Genomic DNA, 14,316 nt, shown 5'->3' on the forward strand with positions numbered 1-14,316 from the left:
CGTATAAACACAATATCCATTCAGCAAAGCGATAGTAGCAGGTTCCCATCTTCGGGTCTGGGACTTCCCTAACCACCGTTTTTGACCAGGTTTGTATGTAGTATTGGACATGAATTCCTTTTGTGGAGAGAGCCTCAAATCCAGCAATAAAGTGATTGGACACTCTCATGTCAGACACCAATGAGCACACTTGCCTGGCGAATTGGTACTGTATAGTACGCAGAGTTCATGGCTAGATCAGAACGTTACTGCCTTTTCTCCAGCAGCAGACTAGATAGCACATTGCAGCAGTATGAAAGCTAGCACACTTCCCGCTCATGCTTGGTTTGATTTATTGGTATCCTGACACCAAATCAAGTAGTAGAGTCTTATCATCTGGTTGGTAACTGAGAACAATGGTAATGGCCTGTATTGTTTTGGGGTGCAGTTCATCATAAGGTATCCTATGACCTAATGACCCTGGGACATTCTGGGGGCAGCATTGTTATGTGATGTCTTTAACATTCTTTAAGTATTTTAAGGTTTATGCTACCTTTTTTTCTTTGACCCATGAGTTGTAGAGTTGTTTTCTAGATTCTGGAATATTCTCAGTCATTTCTCATTGACAAGTGCTTTCCCACATTCTGTCTAATATACCCCTGTGCTAGCTTTGTTTTGTTGTTTTGTTTTGTCTGCCCCACAGAAGCAGAGTCATTGGGAAGAGGGAGCTTCAGTTGAAGAGTTGCCTCCATCAGATTGGCCTGCGGTCCAGTCAGGGGGATGTTTTCTTGATTAACAATTGATGTGGGAGGGTCTAGCCACTGTGGGTGGTATGACCCCTGGACAGGTGGTCCTGCACTGCATCAGAATGCAAACCGAGTAAACCATGAGAGCAAGTCAGTAAGCAGCACCCCTCCCCGGCCTGTGCTTCAGTTCCCGCCTCCAGGTTCCTTCCTTGAGTTCCTGCTCTCCCTTCTCTCAGTGATGGAGTGTTGGAGATGTGTAAGCCACGGTATTTGTCACAGCAGCAGAAAGCAAACTAGGATGCTTTCCCAACAGCTCCCACATGTCCGTCCGAGTTCCTTGTCTCACTCAACAAAGTCTTTAGCAATATTTCACACATCTGTTTTTTTTTAATTTTTTCATGGTTTATTTAACTTTATTTTATGTGCATTGGTGTGAAGGTGTCAGATCCCCTGCAACTGGATCTTCAGACAGTTGTAAGCTGCCATGTGGGTGCTGGGAATTGAACCCAGGTCCTCAGGAAGAGCAGTCATGTTCTTAACCACTGAGCCATCTCTCCAGCCCTGCAATATTTGACCATCTGTTTATCTGTTTTCCCGAAGCTGCCGCCGTCCTGACTCCTATTTGCTTTCTCTACTGCGCTCCTGTCATGCACATTATTTCCTCGCTTTGTATTTCTGACTGTGAGCTCATCTGCAATAGACTGTGTCCCACTGTGGGTGTTTGATGTGTGCAAGGTGGGAAGTGGTTTTCTATGTGCGTCTCTGAGTCTTATTGTAGCAGGCCAATTTGACCTTTTAAAATGATTCTGTTAAATTCAGATATTTCATCTTCACATGGCAAAATTTGTGGTTTTAATGTCTCATGCCTTTCGTCCCCCCTACATCAACCACCTTGAGTGGATGGCAGGCTTTCGGGCCTGATGGGAAGAGTTTTTCTAGTCCTTTTTGGAGGATGAAGATGCCTCTGGGAATTGGGCTTGCACATCCTGCCAGCCCCAAGGGGTGGTGTGCGGATGGGCCGGAGGGGTCTTGGGCTGGCTAGTTTTAAATGTCAACTTGTCACCACCTAGACTCACCTGGGAAGGAGTCTCAGCTGAGGAATTATGTAGATCAGGTCAGCCTGTCGGCATGTCCTTGAACTGTCTTGACAGTTGATGGGAAGACCCACCCTGAATATGAGTGTCACCCTTTCGTGGGCTGCACCCTGAACTGTGTCAGAGTGAAGGAAGCCTGCTGAGCATTGCTAGTGCACAGCAGGGGTCCGTGTGTCTTCTCTCTCTGATCCTGACTGCAGATATGGTGCTTGAGGTCCCCACCTCCTGACTTCTCAGCCTGGAACTGGAAGCCAAATAAACCCTTCCCTGCTGCGTGTTGCTCTTGGACAGGGTCTTTTACACAGTGACAGAAGTGAAGCTAGGACAGACAGACATGTCATGTGTAAACCTGTAGCTCCTGCTAACTATGGCACCCTTCTTTCTGAAAGGCGAGCACGCACTTCTTCCTTCTTTCCTTCCTTCCTTCCTTCCTTCCTTCCTTCCTTCCTTCCTTCCTTCCTTCCTTTCTTCCTTCCTTCCTTCCTTTTTCTTTTGGAGACAGGTTTTCTTTACACAACCCTGACTGTCTTGGAACTTGCTTTGTAGACCAGAGTGGCCTCAAACTCACAGAGATCTCACTGCCTCTGCTTCCCAAGTGATAGATTTTTTTTTTTATATTCTGAATGCCAGTATATAGTGCAAATATTTTCCCTTTAAATATATGTTTTCATAGTTGGAGGAGCCCTTCTGCATCAACTCAGCCTGCCAAATCACTACTTCTCAGTTAGAAATAGAGAGCATAGACAGAACTCTTGGGCCCATGACATAAGGGACAGAGGTAGGAACAGAAATCCCTTCAAGAGATAGAAGGAATACATGATAGGAGATGAACCAAAGAGAGTTGGTTTAGAAAAGTCTTTACACCTGATGTGAGGCCAGCTCTTCCCAGGAGAGCCTTGTGCTTACCCTTAATATGTAAAGGGATTTTTGAAAGAAAAGCTCAGAAAAACACACACACACACACACACATATATACATACACACATACATACATATATATATACATACACACATATATACCCACACACATATACACATGTTGAAATACATACATATATACATATATATTTTTTAAATAGGATGAACTGGCCAAGGGAACAGCTACTGGTGTTTCCCTCCAAGGAGACTACTGTTCTAGAATAATTTGGAAACATCTGGTTGTTCCCATGCCATTCAGAGGGATTCTATCTGCCTTCTTCTCCGGATATCAGCATCCACCCAATGGAAAGGAGGCATAATTTCATATTGTCTCTACTTCCTGTTTTCTGTGTTGTCTGCATTTTTCATGTCTGACTGTTTGAAGGCCATCTGCCATATGTGTGACAGGTAAGAACAACTCACATTGCTTTCATCCTCTCCTCCATCCTGGAGTATTCTAAGCCATTTTCCCTTTGAAAAGTGGGAAAAAGAATTTCCCACATCCTGACTCACTGACCTGTGCACTTCGGTGTTCTGCTGGGAGAGTCCTGGGGTCCCCATCTGGAAAACTCTCCATTCTGGCACTATGATTGCTCACCTGTGGAGAGGGTCTTACAGCCAGGATCAGGATGAGCATGCATTTGTGAGCCTATAACAAGAATGCTAGATCTTTATGATAAAGATTAGTGTTGGCCTCAACATTCCCACATTACAGGTAGGGATTCTGTGGTCTCAAAGGCCAATGGCACTCTCTAGGATCTTTAAGAAGTGTGGAGTGCCCCTGGGCTTGTTAGTCATGCATCTGGCCTCTGAGACTGGAGGTTTTATCTCTACTTTATGCTGCCTGTATACATGTTTGGACATGCTTACAGGGAACACCCATCTCTATACTGAGTGCCTGTCAATCAATCAGAATGACATATGAAACCTGTGTCTCCCTCAGTCACAATATGGCCTGCCATTTACATTAGCAAAGACTTAGTTCCCTTTGACCTTTTTCTTCCATGGCCCAGTATCTTTTATTTTTAGATGCAGAATCTTTTTAGGCTACCCAGGTTGGCTTCAAACTTCTGATTTCAAGTGATGTTCCAAGCCTCATTCTCTGACCCTGTTGCTGGCAGAGTCTAGATACAGGTCATTGAGCTGTCAGTAGGAACAATAACATCGTCACCTTTCTTGGCATTACGTTTTATTGAATGCAGACTTATAGTCCTTATAAATATCTTGAATAGAATACTTTCAATATACTGTTCTTTATTCATACACATATTTCTTTAAAGCACAGAACTATAAATTAAAGTGTACATATTACCATAAATCTAGAACTATATTATAAAAATAGAACCCAAACATCAACTTCATATATAATTTGGCAATGTAGCAGTATGATAAGATGGCCATACTTTCAGTGCATCACTGCTTCAAACAACTGTCTCATTTTCCATCTCTTTAGGGACACATGGAACAGTCTCCTTTCCCAGGGTCCCCATAGAGCAGCCTGTGGCCGTGGCTCAGTGTTGCCTTTGCATAAAAATGAGCGTGTGCCTTTGTTCTTGGAGGGGGAAGGCCAGCTTCCAGTCTCTTCCTAAGGGAGGAGGTGTTCCCTCCAGCCAAGGGTCTGCCACTCATGAGTCTTGACGCCCTCACAGTGCATGGTTTGATGTATCCAATAAATATAGTGAATTCATTTCCCAATAGAGAACTGCAAGTATAGGCCTGGTTCGTCCAGATCAGTGTAAATAACTCAAAGAAAATCACACAGACAATGCCTGATGGAAACTGTCATTCCAAATGGCTCTGTGACCATGCAACCCTTACTCACAACCCAACCTTTAATCTTCACAGCCTTGCCCAAAGACTTAGTTCCCTCTGTTATCAAATGAAGAAATTGTTTCATTCTGGTTTTTCTTTCTGAATACCTGCATGACATTATCTGAGCTCAAGGAAGACTGCTGTGTTACCATGGGAGGAACGTCTTTGAGGGTGTGGGCCTCTGTATTTTAATTGGCCTCGGGCTATATGTGTATATGTGAGTGTGTGGAGGGATGGTGGCAGGTGACAATCCAGGGCTAATCTCTACCTTCATGTCTTATTTGGGTTCATACCATGTGATGAGATGACGCATCCTGTCATTAGGCAGAACTACCCTGCACACCACTGGGTGCTGCTGGGAGCGAAGTACAAATGTTAAGTTTTTGCAGATCCTAGAGGAGACTCCCAGCCCACCCAGGCTGCTTCCAAGCTGAGCTAGTCTCATTTCCACTGGTAAAGGCCAGAGTCCACCTTGGTAAATAATGAGGGACTCTTTCTCCTACCATGCCAGGTTTGTGTGACACCTCCCCACACAGTCTGATGGGTTGGGCCCATGAGGACAGGGGAGCAACAAAAAGCTGGGGTGGGGGATGGGAGCAGGGCTTGGTAGGGTCTGGCTCCTGCAGGAGGTCAGGCTAGTGGCTGGAGTCAAGATTGTTTGCCCTGGTTGGGTCTCTGGTGCGTTCCTTTGTTGCTGCTGGCTTGCCCTCAGCAGGCTGCCGTGCACCGCAGAGATCTCTCATGTCAGCAAGGCTTGCTCCCACAGCTTCTGCAAACTCCGCGGAAGAGGTCTCTCTGCAGCTGTGAAAGCTGGAGATGCAGAAGAGGATGGCCTCAGGCTGGGGGTTGTAGCAGGCTCCATATCCGTTGGGGACCACAGGGCCATAACAGCAGAACATCTCCATGGTTGTGGGCACCTGGAGAAGGGCACAGGTCAGAAGCAGCTTACTGGGGCATTCAGCCGGGAACCTGTTAGTATGTGGTGGGTGAGTCCCGAGTTCCCAAGACCTCGGTGCTGTTTTTTTTCCCTGTCTGTCTCCTCGTCCTGGATTTGACCAGAGTGAATGTGGCGGCACGAATGAATGGACATGGTAATAAAGAGGAGCCATCAAGGTGCATGGTGTCGAGGGAGAGAGACCCCAACCCACTCCCCAGTGTGCAATTGGCTCCGCTTGTGGAGCTGGAAGCTCCCAGGGCGACCTGCTGCTCCGGCTTGAGCCAAGACTTTCCTTCATCTAGGGGCCATTTGAGGCACTGTGGCAATCAGGCTAATTTACTAAACAGCACCCTGGTGGCACCCAACCATTAGACAGCTTCCCGCAGGGAGTAATTTATGAACTGGAGGAAATCTGGCCCATCTTCTCTGTTGATTTCCCCCAGATCCGTAATTACTGTCAGTACCGCCTGGCTGGCCTGATTTCCTCCCAAGGCCCTCCCGTGCACAATTACTCGGCACTGGGCACCTCCAAACCTGCTGTCACCTGGAATTTTAGTTAATTGTCTAAGATGTTTTGAATTCAGAGGGCTGAGGCTTTGCAATACAGATCTCCGACCAAGAAAGCTCAGGCCGTCAGTGCCACTTTCGGGCGGGAAAGCGCGGCTCACACCCCACCCTCATTTTATCAGTTGGTTTTAGGGAAAAGGAGAAGGGATTGTTGGGCCCATGTAATGTGGGACAGAGTCCGCGTTTAATCCACAGGTTTCTGGTGCTGTGTTCTTGGGCCTGCTCGAATGACACTGGCCATTTTAATGGGGCAGAACAAGCCATCAGTCTTGCTAATAGAGTCACTGCATTGTCAGATAAATTTGCCGTGCAATGCCTGGAGGCCATGAAGCCATTCCAGAGCGCGCTCTGCCCATGGATAGTTTCCTGAAGAATTTATGTTGGAGTATTCTGCTCTCATTTATTCATGTCTGCGAGCTCACGGCTGTAATGACAAGATTAAATTACTGAGTGGGCTTTTATCCTCAAACATTGCTTTGTTGGCCCCCTTTGCCGCCCACGTCCAGCGGTTTGCAGAGAGGGTGACTTCAGGAGGCTGGCATGTTTAGGTGTGCCCTCCCCTCCCCTGCAGCTCCCCACTAAAGAATGACAATTTGTCCCTGTGGTTGTGGTCCTTTAACACCATCGGCATATGTCCAGCTCCAGGCTGGTGTCCTGGCCGTTCATTATCATAATCCCCGTGACCTAATTGGGGACCCTCCAAGCAGGCCTGTGGAATACAAGTCACGTGACAGATGGCAGAGCAGTACTGCATGACCTCTAGAACCCCCCAGATGGGTGTGTTCTACCTTGACTGTCTACCTTGGCTACGGAAGCCTGTGGCCATTTCTGCTTAGAAGGTAGGAGAATATCAATTCCCTGAACATTTAGATCGTTCTACCGAAGGGGACGAAACACTTAAGAAGTAGAGCCTGAGGCTGGAGAGATGGTTCAGTGGTTAAAAGAGCTTGTAGCTCTTCCAGAAGACCCAAGTTAGCTCACAGTTGCTTGTAACTCTAGCTCCAGGGGATCCAACACCCTGTTGTGACCTCTGAGAGCATCAGCAGACACAGAGCATACACTCACATACATGTACACATACCTAGAAACACACACAAGTAAAGATAAAACTTGTTAAAAAATAAAAAGAAGAGCTGGGTGATGGGGTTGAGAGTGAAGAGGATATTTGTTCACTTCAGTGTTTGATGGCACAGTAGAAAGGATATGGTTGACAACAATAATTCAAATATTTCAAAGTACCTAGTGGAAAGGATTTTGAATATTCTCTAAATGACTAAGTTGATAGATATACCATTAGGCTGATTTGACTGCTACTCATTAATGCAGATAATTCAGCATACACTGTACCCTGTAAGTATGTGTAATTATTTTTGCATAATTGACATATATTAAATATGCAAATATATTCATCAGTATGTGTGTGTGTGTGTGTGTGTGTGTGTGTGTGAGAGAGAGAGAGAGAGAGAGAGAGAGAGAGAGAGAGAATGTGTGTGTTGTGTGTATGTTAAAAATAACAGAGACAAAGACAGATTCCCAGTCATTAATGTCTTCCGAAACTCCCTGGTTCTACTACGAGGCCCTGGTCACACATACAGAAGCTGTACCTGGCTGGTGGAGAGGACAAACCGGTTGCTCATCAGGTATGTTTCATCCATGAACATCTCAGGCGGCTCCTTGCACAGGTCCCGCGCCAGCTCCCTCAGTGCCAGCAGGTGGTTGTCAATGGCCATGCCGGTTATGGCCTAGAAGTCAGGAACACAGAAGACAATGAGACCTGCACTTCTCTCTACCTTCTCTCCCCTTCTTGTCTCCTCAAAACCGGGGATGACTCCAGCAGTCACAGCCCTTACTTAAACCGTTCTGGGTAGACAGCCGGAATGACTGTATGATCGTCTGCTCAGGCTGACTGCTTTATGTGCAGCCTCTGCTCCTGGACTCATTTTCTCTTCCTTCCTTCCTTCCTTCCTTCCTTCCTTCCTTCCTTCCTTCCTTCCTTCCTTCCTTCCTTCCTTCTTTCCTTCCTTTTTTTTTGGTTTTTCAAGACAGGATTTCTCTGTGTAACAGCCCTGAGTGCCCTGGAACTAGCTCTTGGCTGGCCTTGAACTCACAGTTCCCGCGTGCTGGGGTTAAAGGCATGCACTACCACTGCCCGGGCCTGCTCCTGGACTCTTGCATACTGCCGCACACACAGGCTGTGTTCAGAGAGGGCTGGGATCTACCTTACAAATGTCAGGATGGAAGGTAGGTGAGCCCACTGCCCACTACACAGCCATGCCAGCATGCTACTTTAACACAAGAATGGGTGAGCCTGCTCCCTGCACCAGCCTGCTTTGGCCAGATAAAGAGTATAAGGGAAAAGGCTGGCTCATGTGTTGGATCCAGGAATAGGGGAGGGGTGTCAAAACTGTCAGGGCTAGAATTAAACAATAACTAATTCTTCACCCTCCGACACAAAGCTGGGACAGGGTTCATCACCCAGTTGGGACAATGTGTAGACTCACTTAAATTTGATTCATAATCTCAGGAATTAAGTCAGGAAGTAGACTACTGAGCAAAAGCTCTGCTGATGCTAAGGCGAAAGTGTTAGCTGAATGGTGTGGGCTCTCTCTCTCCCTCTCCCTCTCTCTGGTTTTTTGAGACAGGGTTTCTCTGTGTAGCCCTGGCTATCCTGGAACTCACTATGAAGACTGGGCCTGGACTGACCTTGAACTCAGAGATCTGCCTGCCTCCTGCCCACCCCCCCCACCCCCCGCCCCGCACACACGCACGGATATGGTTAAACTCTTTTCATTAGGTAGAGTGGAAGAGGGAGAACTCCAGGATGGCCTGTGGAGAGGATACAGGGACTGGAACTAGGGCCAGAGCTGCCTTCTAGGTCTCTCCACCTTGAGGCAGGGTGGATGACATCTACACTCTTTTATTTGCTTTTTGTTTGTGATTATGTGTTTATTTGGGGCAATTGCAGAAGTGGGGAGACTCAGGAGACTTCTCCTAGACAGTAGTCATAACCTGGTTACCACCAGACGAATCAAACTTTTGGGGGTTTTGGTTATGTATAGTGGCCATTTAGCTGTTTCAGTCCTGTCCTTTCCCGGTGACCTTTGCTTAGGTTTACAAGGTACGTATTCATATCTGACAACTGTTCTCCTTCCATTAAGAACAAATGCATAAAGATGACACAGAGGCTCCGGTCTCTCTGAAGGCGTCTAATTATAGTCTGAAAAGACAAGTTATAAAACTTCAGTTAACTTTATTCCTGATTAATTTATTTATGTAAGGTGTTGCTGGAGATGAACTCAGGCACCTCATACATGCTAAACGAGTGTTCTACCATGGAGCTACAGTCAGGTCCCATGGTTTGGTTTTTATGTGCCCTGTTGGTCCAGAGAGGAAGGACTACAAGCCCTCCCCAGTAGGGGACACTTTTGTTTCTCTGGTGACCTCTCTTCAGCCTTTCACTGTGAAGGTCCACCCAGGGTGTTGTTATGCAAAGCAGCGTGCTCACGCTGCTCTTGTCAATCAGCAGTCCTTTAGAGGGGTGGTAGCCATGGGTACCAGGACTCTGGATTTTGTTCCCCACCTCGAACCTCCCGGAGCTACTGTATCCCTGATGCTGCTACCGTGGACAGCAGAGGGGCAGAGGTCTGTGTCGGTGGTCACTGTCTTGTGAACTGCAAGTAACTATAAACCAAAACAGAAGGGAAGGAGGAGTGTTGAGAGATAGGAGAGTAGAGAGGGGACCTGAGCCACCCTGCCGTCTCATGGGGGTGGGGCGGGGCTTTCCTTCCTCTCTATCAAATACTCTCACACTGCAGGAGGCTGTCTTGTTCCTGTGTCTTTCCCCTGTTGTCATGGCTGACTGGTACTAGTGCCACCTACCAGCTGCCTTCCTAGCTCTCCTCTCTCTACTGCCCACTCCTGGATCAGTTGCTTTTGTCTGATCCCACTACACGGGGCCAAAGTCTTTTAAGCTACTCTTTCTGATATTATTTATGTTCATTGTTCTGAATCCTGGCTTAAGAGTGTGACAACTGCATTTTCCAGACTTACTTATAAACTTCATGTTAGAAGAAATAAAACCGTAAACCGGGTGGTGGCGGCACAGGCCTTTAATCCCAGAGGCAGAGGCTGCCAGATCTCTGTGAGTTCAAGGCCAGCCTAGTCTACAGAGTGAGTTCCAGGACAGTCAGGGATACACAGAGAAATCCTGTCTCAAAACAAACAAACAAATAAACAAAAAAGTAAAAAGAAATAAAACATTAACTTCTGATTCCTCTACCTACTCATACTTCACAGTCTTCCCATAGATCATATTTCAGCTCTTTGTTGTTTGAGCAACAGCTAATGCTTAGGTGCTGCCATTATGTAAATATTCGCAGCTGGGTCTTATAACGTGTTATGGTTAGATCAGAACCCAGGACCCATCACACGTTAAGCAAATGCTCTACCAATTTAGCTATAGAATTCCTTTCTTATTAAACTTTTTGTTCTTCCTTGAGCTGACAATCCTTAAATTTTCTTTTTTTAATGAATCTACTTCTAATTAGTTCTCAAATGCGGCCATCACGTCATTGGCCCTCTCTCGCATCCCGCCTCTGTGTACTAATTGCTCTCTAGATCTGCTGAGTCGCTGCTGACTTTCTGTCTCCTTTTGGCATCATCCTGGGGAGTCCTTCTACTTCCTTTTAGTTTGTGTGTGTTGAACCTTCTGGGTTTCATTAGCTTTTATGTCTCATTTTTCTCCTCGGAGACATGCAACCCTTAGTAGTTTTATAAGAAAAATTATTTAGTAAGTAAAAAAAAACATAAATTTCTTCTGTCTAAAATGTCTCTTTTCTCTCTTCAAGTCTGATGACAATTTAGCTAGGTGTGGAAAGCCCCTTAGACCCTGAAGGCCTGGCTACACTAGCATCGGTGGCAAGCTCCCTGCCACTGAGCTCTCCTTTGCTGTGTCCCTGAGTTGCTGTGTTGATGATCCTTCCACTCTCCAGTTTCTCTTTCTGAACAGCTTTCACTTGGGATAGTGTTCACCTGAACAACCCTCCTATCTTTCTTATATTTCACCCATTTTTTGTTTGTATTTAAAGCAATTTGTCTCATATTGTCTCCCAGTATTTCCATTGAAGTTTCTACTACATTCCTCCCTAGAACTTTATTTCTTGATAATATTTTTTAGAGTTCCCTGTTCTTATTTATAGAAAAAGAAATCTTGAAAATTCATATTCTGAAGGTTACTAGTCAATGAAATACATTAAGAGGCCATGCTTTGGGACTGGAGAGATGGCTCAGAAGTTAAGAGCACTGACTGCTCTTCCAGAGGTCCTGAGTTCAATTCCCAGCAACCACCTTGTGTCTCACGTATCATCTATAATGAGATCTGGTGCCCTCTTCTGGTGTGCAGAGAGAGAGAAAATGCTTTTAGTAAGTGATTAGGACATGAGTGTTCGTCCTTGTCAAGGCTCCTGTAAAAGACCCTTCACACAGCTCAGCCTTCTTGTCTTCTACCACATGGGCATAGCACCTCCTTCCAGTCTGGAGGATGCAGCAGCAGGAGCCGTCTTGGAAGCAGGGGCCAACAACCTCACCTGTTGACCCTTTGATCTTAGACTCCCAGATTCCAGAAATGTGGAAAAATCTTTGCTCTTGGTAAATTATCCGTTCAAAGGATTCTGTTAGAGCAGGTCAAACAGAAAATCCCATCAAGCAACCCTCTTCTTTCTACATACCCCTACTTTGGGTGCATCCAGGGTGCCTGCGCTACCCTGGGGTGCTGCCATGCAGGTCGCTGGGGTTTCCAGCTTCTTTGCTGGTGCCCTAAGTCACTGTCATCTGCTCTACTTTCCAGCTCTGATGCTTTGCTGTCACCTTTTCTCCAGTTCTCTTTCCCACGTGTATGACTTAAAGTACTTCGGAGTGTTGTTCTGGAAATTTCAGAGCGGGAGACATTCAGCTCTTCTTTGACATGCTATGTTGAATCAGAAGCCTTTTGACCCTGGACAGCCACAGTTTATAGACCAGTTTTCTCCAGCATCACACAGCTTCTGTTTGCCAAGCCAGTCCCACAGTGCAGCCTGTTTTTCTTTTGCCCCATGCTGCTCTTCTTGTCACGTGTATTCACAAGATGCTTGCCTCTCTCATCACATATTCACAAGACACTTGCCTCTACAACATGCTGCTTTCTCTCCAGGGCTTGCTTGCTTGCTTGCTTCCTTTTTTTTTTTTTTAAGTTTTTTTGAGGCAGGGTTTCTTTATGTAGTCCTAGTTCTGGCTGTCCTGAAACTTCTATGTAGAACCAGGCTGGCCTGAAACTCACTATGTAGAACCAGGCTGGCCTCAAACTCAGAGATCCGCCTGCCTCTGCCACCCGAATGCTGGGATTAAGGCCTGCACCACCAACTCAGGCTTCTTTCTCTTTCTTAATCCTTCCTGTCTCACATTACAGACTGCTTCCCCTGGAAATTCATCTCAGCTTTCAGAAGAGGGGAGAGAGCTTGCTCCTCCATGTTCCCTGTCACTCCTCACGATTCTCTGAGGTTAACATAACTTTGAAGCTCCTCTAGCTCAACTCTGTGTTAAACACCATACTGACAGTGCACAGGGGTTTGTTTCTGTATGTAGCACACTGCCTAGCATGAAGCAGGACAAAGAATAACTCAATGGAATACAGAGAGGGCTCTTGCTGGAGTTTGGTTCTGACATGTTTCCAAAGGCTCATTACATTCCAAAGGTGTCTCACAGACTTTAGGAGGCGGAGTTCAGTGGAAGGGTTTCCTATGATTATGGGCCTGCCCTTGAGGGGATCGAGGCACCCCAGCTCTTCCCTTTCTTCTTTCCCTTTTACTTTGACACAGAGAAAACGATTTTGTTTCATCGTGGCCTCCCTGCCATGATTTACTGCCGTTCCACAGACCTTAAAGTCCTGGAAGCCACCAACCGTGGGCTGACACCTCTGAAGCTGTGAGCCAGGGCAGCCTTTCTTTCCCCTTTCTGTGCTGACGGGCTGGCTGCCTCAGCTATTTTGCTAGACTAATGGAAAGTGAGATTCTTGAGACAAGAGTCTCACTCATATACCAGGCTCTCCTAGAACTTGTGATCCTCCTGCTCTGGGCTCCTGAGGACTTGGAGCACAGGCTAATACAGTGCTTAAACAGAACAAACATGGCTATTAAGATGATTAGGGGTGGAGTTAGAGGAAATTCTACACTGATGAGTTCTAAAACTCAGACATATTTTGTGTTTGCTTTCAAGTACGTAGAGAAAAATTTCATCAATTCTTCTCATAGATTTTTGCCACCCTTCTGGTTGTTTTTGAGTTATCTGTAATTAGCATATTGATCACTAGCTCAAACCCCATTGTTTATATGCAAATAATGGCTTTGAGATATTAAAAAATAAATTATTCCCTCAAACTAGAGAAATAGTCCCCACACAATTTTGATTTCACTATTAATTTTCAGCAAAGACCTTCAGTTCACAGGCAACATAAATGAACATACAGCAATCAAGAAGGAAAAGTAGCCCTGGGTGATAATAAATTCTGACTCCTTCCCAGTGTTCCAGGGACCAGGCTACAGGTATTCATCAGGCTGCCCCGCTCCACCCCAATCTGATGGTTCTTGTAAACTGTAAAGTACTGCACATATTGTGAACTGCTGTTACAGTTATGGTTATATCAACAGATTTCAAATACTACTCACTGTTCTCTGATGGGACCTGGGGAGGGCAGGAAGGCTGTGCTGCCCATGTTGTAGAAATAAGACCTGTTCAGTGGTAGAAGTCTGTAACCAATCCCAGCCACTGGACAGACTGAAGTAAGAGGATCCCACATTAAAGGCCAACCTGGGCTAATAGTGAATTCAAGGCCAGCCTGGGCAACATAATGAGACTTTTGTCTCAAAATGAAAAGTTTAAAAAGAAAAAAAAAAGGATGTAGCCTATAGCTTAGTGCTGGAGCACTTGCCTAGACTGTGTAAGACCACAGCGTCAATCCCCAGTGCCACAAAATAAGTTAAAAATGAATAAAAATAAGGGTCAGCAGCCTTGCTGAGTCACTGAGCAGTTGGTGTTGGGGAGGCACCCCCACTCACCATGACTGTGTACTCAGTCTGGGCCTGGATGGCTGACTTTAGCAGCTGAAGTTTCTCAAAAGCCTGTGGACGAAGGAGAGGGTGTAAGGGCAGCCGGAGCCAGAGAATCGTGTCATGGAACAGAGTGCACGGGCAGCCACGGCAGCCTCACGGGCCTCCTTGTGGCTCCTTAAGGC

The 14,316-nt window shown here is 46.1% G+C and overlaps 1 protein-coding gene across 2 annotated transcripts in view; it reads right to left on the reverse strand.

Moving 5' to 3' along the window:
• Nucleotides 1-3,971: 3,971 nt before the first annotated feature.
• Nucleotides 3,972-14,316, reverse strand: part of Chat (choline O-acetyltransferase) — a 52,663-nt gene continuing 42,318 nt past the window's right edge. The window contains exons 13-15 of one of the 2 annotated variants that reach the window (XM_048421401.3): nt 14,141-14,203; nt 7,658-7,795; nt 3,972-5,466 (exon numbers count right to left, since the gene is read on the reverse strand). In XM_048421401.3, the coding sequence (XP_048277358.3) occupies nt 5,185-5,466; nt 7,658-7,795; nt 14,141-14,203 (483 nt within the window). In that variant the 3' untranslated portion in view covers nt 3,972-5,184. The remainder of the gene's footprint in view (nt 5,467-7,657; nt 7,796-14,140; nt 14,204-14,316) is intronic. The other variant, XM_085687832.2, reaches the window with a different exon arrangement.

The sequence above is a fragment of the Myodes glareolus genome, chromosome 5 (genome assembly GCF_982192425.1).
Source record: "Myodes glareolus chromosome 5, mMyoGla1.1, whole genome shotgun sequence".
NCBI lineage: Eukaryota > Metazoa > Chordata > Mammalia > Rodentia > Cricetidae > Myodes > Myodes glareolus.